At 31.9% G+C, this 7,374-nt stretch overlaps 1 protein-coding gene across 1 annotated transcript in view; it reads left to right on the top strand.

The window, feature by feature from the left end:
* Window positions 1-770, top strand: part of LOC106461091 (protein BANP-like) — a 19,370-nt gene extending 18,600 nt beyond the window's left edge. The window contains exon 7 of the mRNA XM_022387964.1: window positions 508-770. Within this exon, the coding sequence (XP_022243672.1) occupies window positions 508-770 (263 nt within the window). The remainder of the gene's footprint in view (window positions 1-507) is intronic.
* The last annotated feature ends 6,604 nt before the right edge of the window (window positions 771-7,374 follow it).

The raw sequence follows: 7,374 nt of genomic DNA, 5'->3' as shown, positions 1-7,374 counted from the left end.
CTTTTACTCCCGATCAACAATCAAATATCTTTTCTTGAATTATGAATAAAACAAATGAATTGAAATATTTAATTAAATCATCTCAAAATAAACCTTCATTTTGGTGCAATATTGAAGTTAGCATGAATTCTTCATAACCTCTGAATAGTGGGTTACCCAATGGGTCACAGGTGGTCTAGTACTTTATTAAAAGTTAGTAGTATCATAACTTTAACAACTTTAAACAAGAACAAAGTGGTTGGTCAATTCAACCGAGTGTAAAGAGAGTTAACCATGAATCAAGGTTTTGAACTAAATAGCTTCTTACAGTTTTTGTTTTGTTTTTCAGCTTTGTACGATCTAAAAATACCAACATTTCTGCATGATTCTGGATTTCGAATATTAATCATTATAACTTTTTTGAATATAGAAGTATGAAAATTCTTAAGTGAAAATAGTAAGATGTTTATTACTCAGACAGTTATTTTACTATAAAATATCTTTTTAATGACTATTGGTTTTCTCCAGGTTCCCCAGGTAGTGTTAGCTCTGAGGAAAGTGAGCACTGTGCAGTTTCTCTTGGCTCTAGTGTCACATTCATCACACTCAATTCTGAAGGTGAGCTTGAAATCTACCATGAATTTTTTGTTTTTACAACATATAATGGTGTTATGGATATCATTAACCATTTTTCTGCATTTTCCTTTACAGTCTACTGCATGATATCTCTTTCTTTGTGTGCATTGTGTTGTGGAATCTGCATTCCAGCATTCACTGCTTTAAATCTGTAGCCAGGCCAGGAAACTCATCATTTTTAAGGCAAGACCATTTGGCCTTGGATTTTCCCTCATTTTCAAGGGCACCAAACACCCCCCCCCAAAAAAAAAATTCCCTGGAGGGCACTAAAGCCACATTATACATTAATGTTAATGGAATAGAAATGAGTTTATCAATTAGTTTAGTAAATATGGTTTGTTTGTTTTTTCACTGGAAGCTTGGAAAGCTAGCCTGTTCTTCCAGATTATGTTTATCAGGTAGGTAAGTATAAACTTTAACCAATGAGACTTATGAAGGAACAGTACATAAGTTTTAAGATAAAAAAAAGAGGTATCATGCTGATCTAAAATGCCCTGTGATCTTAAAAATATTCTTAGTTTTTGCCCTGTCCTGACCCCAAATGACATTTGATCTGAAAATCTATATAACTTTTAGGCACCTTTCTCCACTTATTAATTTGTCTAACTTTGAGAAGAATGAAATAAAATCTCTCGGAGGAGAAGCATTTTAAATGTTTTCAGGATTTGACCTCTGATGATCTTATAAATCATGAACACATTTCTGGCATCTCTATCCACTTACTCATTTATCTAAGTTTGATAATGACCAGACTTATGCATAAAGAGAACAAGTGCTTTATAAGATTTCTAGCTTTTGCCCCCTCCTCACCCCAAATGTACTTTGACCTAAGAATTGTATACAACTTTTATGCACTGCTATCTTTTTATTGCTTTGTCTAACTTTGAGAATGATCAGACAAAATTCCTGGGAGGAGGAGAAGTTTAAAGGCCTAATTTCTACCAACAAAATTCATCCCCAACAGGTCAGACTACTTGACCAAGATTGACAAAACCAGTTACGCTGTCTCCAAAGAGCAGGCCTTTGAAAATCTTCACGGACAGACAGATAAATAGTAACACACATTGGCATAACATAAGGTCAACATTCTGTTTCCAAACAATACTAATACTAGTATTTTTTGTATAATTTCTAATGTAAGCTAGTGCTGATAAACAGTAAACTAGGCTTACACTACAGTATAGCACGTGGTCATAACCTATAAATCACGTGTTGTCCCACATTGCATTGCCCAACTCACTACTTGTAATTCAGAAATGTTAACCCTAGCTAGCTAATGCAGTAGGCTTAAGCCTTTGGTAGGTTTGTGCATAAAATTTATCAAGCCGAATTATTGACGTATCCTGTTTCCCTTCATTTTCTAAACAAAAGGAAATACTCAATAGTCATGGCACTTGAAATTCTTTCAAGGATTAGAGTAAATCAATCTATGAGACCACGGGCATGGTCAAATACATCAATTGAAAGGGTTTGACTTCCTGAGTCCTAAACTGCAATTAGATCTCAAATCGGTCAAGAGATAACGGAGCTGTGAGCTAAAAGTTTGTACATGAAAAAAACTTGGTGCCATTCTATGAGCCGCTATGCCACAGCTAAAAATCAGGATCTAATTCACATATTTACTGATGAAAAAAAAAGTTCCAATTTCTGGCACTTGGCCACCACAGAAAACAGTTTCACAGCATTCTCCTTTTTGAATAGTTTATTTTTCAACATGTTTAATGCAAGGCGTATTTGCAGTCCCACACTTCACTCTGATTAGTATATGTATGTGCTGACTTTGATTGTCTTGTACTGCTGTCTTTGTGGGTCTTTGAGTAAGCTCTGTGGGTTTTATGTTTGAGCACCAATTTGAATTGCTTGCTACTACTAAGAGACTGCGGTATGGTATGACTCAACAAACTGTACAAATGTTTTACTGCTGATCAAAGTGAAAACTTCACTCCCTCCATTACAGGCAATTTGTGTGATATATTATTTGTAACAAGGTAGTTTCTGTAGGTTATAAGTCCAGTATTTGTGATCCCCAATGGTTTTCCCTTTACTGCAGTACACAATACAAATTTAGACCATGAGGGCATGACAGTCGAGGAATACCGAAGGGTGGCATCATGAATGTGGATTTTAACTATTTTCTGAGAGCACCATGGCCATTTTAAAAAATGCAACAGCAATTGCCACCCTAATCGTCATGAATTGTTTGCTCTGCCTACAGCTGTATATTGCTGTTTAGCAATGATAATATTTTTAAAAAAGGATAAATTATGCTTTCATTCATACAAAATACGACAGCAATAGCCACCCTAATCGTTGTGAATTGTTTGCTCTGCCTACAGCTGTATATTGCTGTGTAGCAATGATAAAATTTAAAAAAAGAATAAATTATGCTTTCATTCATACAAAAGGTTTTCTTTCATATAATCATAAAATATTCGAAGCAGTGAATGATCAAAAAAGTCCCAAAGATAGTTTATCCCAAATAAATTTTGAATACTGGATGCCTCTGTAGTGTGTGCTGTATGTACATATATCAAGGTAAATAAATTACATAACTGAGAACATTAGGCCTCAAAATGCCATGCAAGCAATTTTTGATTGTTACTAAAGGACAAATGAATATGATGTTACGAAACAAAGGATTCTAGAGTGAAATCATGAACAACTTGATGGGATAGAAATAATGAAATAAAATTATGTTCACTTGAAGGAAAGCTATCAGGAAGATTACATTCCCTCATGTAAAGTTCCATTTCCTCATGAATTGTTTTTTTATTTAATCCATGTAATATGTTCACTTTCATTGGTCATATCTAAAGGAATATGCATGGACCATACACTCCCGATTGGAAAAGCCAACAAAAAAGTTGAAATTCGTCAAGTAAAATTAAATTCCTTGGAAATGCTGGAATGTAATTTTTTGATCTCAGACCCATTTTAGTGGTTTTGAAACTATATAGCAAAAAGTGCAACATTGTAACAGAATTACAACAACAGGGAATAAACACTGCTACCATAGTGAAGGAGTTAATCTTTTTCCAACCCAGTGGCATTATACTTGCCATTTCTGTAATTACATTAATAAAATTATTTCCTCGCAAACATCACCTTATCTAAAATACAGAACTTCAAACATAAAGCATAATAACCATTGATTGTATGTTTTTGAAAAAAAGTGTTTTCAATTAATTGACAGTTTATAATGAAATAAAAACTCCCGTTTGACTTAGGCATATACCATATTGCACACACTATTACTGTAACCAGTCTACTAGGCTTCACATACTCATATTAGCACTAATACACAGGCCTAATGACCGTGCACTAGCTCATTTTGTTGAAATACATTTTGAAATAAAAAGAAAAACAAATTAACATAAACACCACAGAAGCTTCAAAGTACAAGAAACATACAGTAAACAGCATGGCGTACATTGTTGATGTAAACTGATGCTACACACTTAGCACAGATAAATGTTTCATTTAATAACCACCATATAACTTTTGTGTGATTTCCCAGATAAATCATACTTTTCTATGGAATGCCACAGATATATCAGAGTTGTTTTACTAACAAGACTGTACTTGTCATTTGAGTCTTACAGTGGGGATTCTGCCCCAGCATTACCTTCGAGATTGGATTGGTGATCATTTTGAAGCAGCTGTAAATAATTTTTAAGAGGAATAAGAGGTAACTTTTATAAATAAGATAGAGTATGATAAATACTATCTACTTATATAATTTTTAATTATATTTTTAATTATTTTTTTATGTTAATGATGTGACATCTGACTCGTAATTCAACGTTATTTTCATCACCCAGCCATGAGCCATTTGGAAAGTCCACTAGGTGCAATAAATAAACTATTGTAAGAAATTTTGGGACGAACATACATTGTGCATTTTTCAGACACAAAAATGAACTTTACATATCTTAAATTTTAAAGAACAAAGATGTGGTACTTGGTTTAATACAATATTATTTCCTATGTTATGCATAAAAATGCTCACTGGACACCCAAAGCAACTTTGATATATTCATAGGATTCCACAGAAAACAATTTATCAGTATCACAAAATTTATATAATAGTTACAAAATGAAATAGTACTGCCTTTGTTTACTCCAAAATGTTGTTATGAATTAATGCAAGTTTTCAAATCCTTCACATATGCAATCCTCCAAGGTATGTAAGAAAAAACTTAAAACTCATAAAAAATTTTCTTCAAAAGTAACTATAGTAACTTAGGAAAAGCTGCTTTTGATGTAGTAATGTCTTACTCTTGCTTCGGGATAGCAGATAAGCTGTTTTGAAGTCGTGCTATGCCACAGTCTGTTCGTTATGTGGGTAATTATTAGTTTTGACACACGTGAAATAATCGCTGTTACTGTTTACTGAAGTGTTAGTACATTGTTTGTAAGTGCAACTAAGAATTATTGGGATTAAATAAACGATTTTAATAATGACTGACAAGGCTCAAATTTCATTTTTGAGTTTGACTACCAAAAGCTGTCTGTCAAGTTGCATGTTCACTAGCAATTTAGAAAGTTGACTGACAAATTTTTTAATATTTACAAATGACTGGAACTCACTAATGCCTCATCTTTCTGTAGAGAGAATATGTAACAAAATTAAACATTTAAGTAAACAAAGGAAAGTTTCCTCAAACTTTTACTTTCACATAACTGATCATTGTTATCTATTTAGCAGGATCACTTTTTACAACAGTCTCACTGTTTCAACGAGATATTAATAAACCGAGTTTCATTTTACTCGTGTATATCTTTTCAATTTCTTTATCATCATTAAATACGTGCAGCATCCACTGCATCTACCTTGTGCTTGTTGGTGCTTTTGTTGTATGCCCTTCTGCCTTCTTTTATATCCCATCTATTACATAGGGAAGTTTTGAAGACTTATGAGCAAACCACAGAGCTGTAAGTTTTTTACAGTTTCTTTAAACATTCTTTTGTTCTTTTCGTTCATGAAAATGTTTGTATTGAACTATATCTGTTTGAGAGCACAGAAATTTTCATCATTGAGAATCCGTCAGATAAACATAGGTTTAATGAGTATGATAGGTGATGGCAAAATACTCTGATGACTCAAATCCTTACGTAATTAATATTATAGTTATTGCGTTTATTGTATTCTAACAGTGTATGTAAATAAAGTAATTGTCAACTCAATTATTTCTAATTGAAATCATGATATACTTTAAATAAAAGTTATTACTTATCACTTTATTTGATTTACATCAAAGTAATGGGGGATTATTATATATATTGTAAAAACAAAGAAAATGGTATCTGTATGGTTATCTTGAAATTGGTGATTCACCTGGAAGGAAATGTTTAGATCATCTTTAATTCTTTCACTATAGGCTAGGTCCCAGGGACTGACATTGTAACCATTTTGCGCTTGTTATAGTTTCCATACTATAAATTTTAATACAGTAAGCATATCTTCACGAAATTTTGCATTTTATCAGTAAACATTACCAGGCTTTCATATGCAAAATATCAGATTTTTTATTAATTTTTTAAGTGGTATTTTTTCTCCTCGAATGTTGACTATCCAACATGCAAAGTAATTTTGAGATTAAAAATACTTTTATGCATCAGAAAATTTCACATGCAAAATCTTTATAACCTCCAGATAATTATCAAACTTTTCTTTAGAAAAACTTTATATTTTATCTGTTATTTCCACTATAGTATCTCTGTACAGGTATGGTTGATTTGACTGACCTCGTGACCACCATAAAAAATTAGGAAATAGATATAACTTATGATTTTTTTGTTCTAGAATAATTATAAATTATAACACAAAAACACAAATAGTTAGTCTAAATAGCTTAAGTTTTATAACATTATACATCTACATATATATTTATTATTTTTATTTTATTGATCTTTCAGCCATGCCTGAGTAACATTACAGAAGTTGCAATGACACAGCACACATGCACTCATGTTACTGTATCCAAGAGTATAAAACTGGCCTTTACAAAGTGACCTATCTTGGCTGTGTTCTAGTTATAATACATTATTACTATTTATAAATAACTTCTTAAATTTCATTTGTTTTTTAAACATAGAGCAGCAAATAAAGAAGTATATGAAACAATTATCTTATCTAAGTACAAACTTTGTACTCGTTTGCTGCTTGCCATAAGTTGCTAAGCCTAATCAAATTTTACACATGGAGGATATGAAACAAAGTAATTTGTTTTAGGTTTTATATATGCATTTTGAAATAACAAAAAATCATAAATTACTATATAAATACATAATTCCACTATAATTTATCAAACTTAGTAACCATGCTGTATTTGGGTCTGAAAAATATTATTTTTCAAGCTCACTAATGTCTTACCTTACTGCTCGAAATCTAGCATGAAAAGAAAGAGTTTCCCATGCAAATACTTCACAGAGGCTGAGAAAACAAGTAGAGGGACATCATATCTCAGAAAATAGAAAATTTAGGAGATTCTTATCTAATATTCTAGCTTGTCAGTATCAGTAATTTCTGTATCTAATTCATAAAAAACTTTATTTTCGGACATCACAAACATCTAATTTGAACCAATCCTGCATTCAACATACCACGTGACACACACATTGAAATTTAGGATTTATTTTATTACTTGCTTTTACATTAAGATATTAACTAATGTATAATACTAAAATTTGATACCAAACTTACTGACATACATTCATAAAATATACACCTGGAAAAAAGTTAAGCACCCCCAAATA

This window comes from Limulus polyphemus, unplaced genomic scaffold (assembly GCF_000517525.1).
Source record: "Limulus polyphemus unplaced genomic scaffold, Limulus_polyphemus-2.1.2 Scaffold896, whole genome shotgun sequence".
In the NCBI taxonomy this organism is placed as follows: domain Eukaryota; kingdom Metazoa; phylum Arthropoda; class Merostomata; order Xiphosura; family Limulidae; genus Limulus; species Limulus polyphemus.
This window is presented reverse-complemented; position numbering and strand designations above follow the sequence as displayed.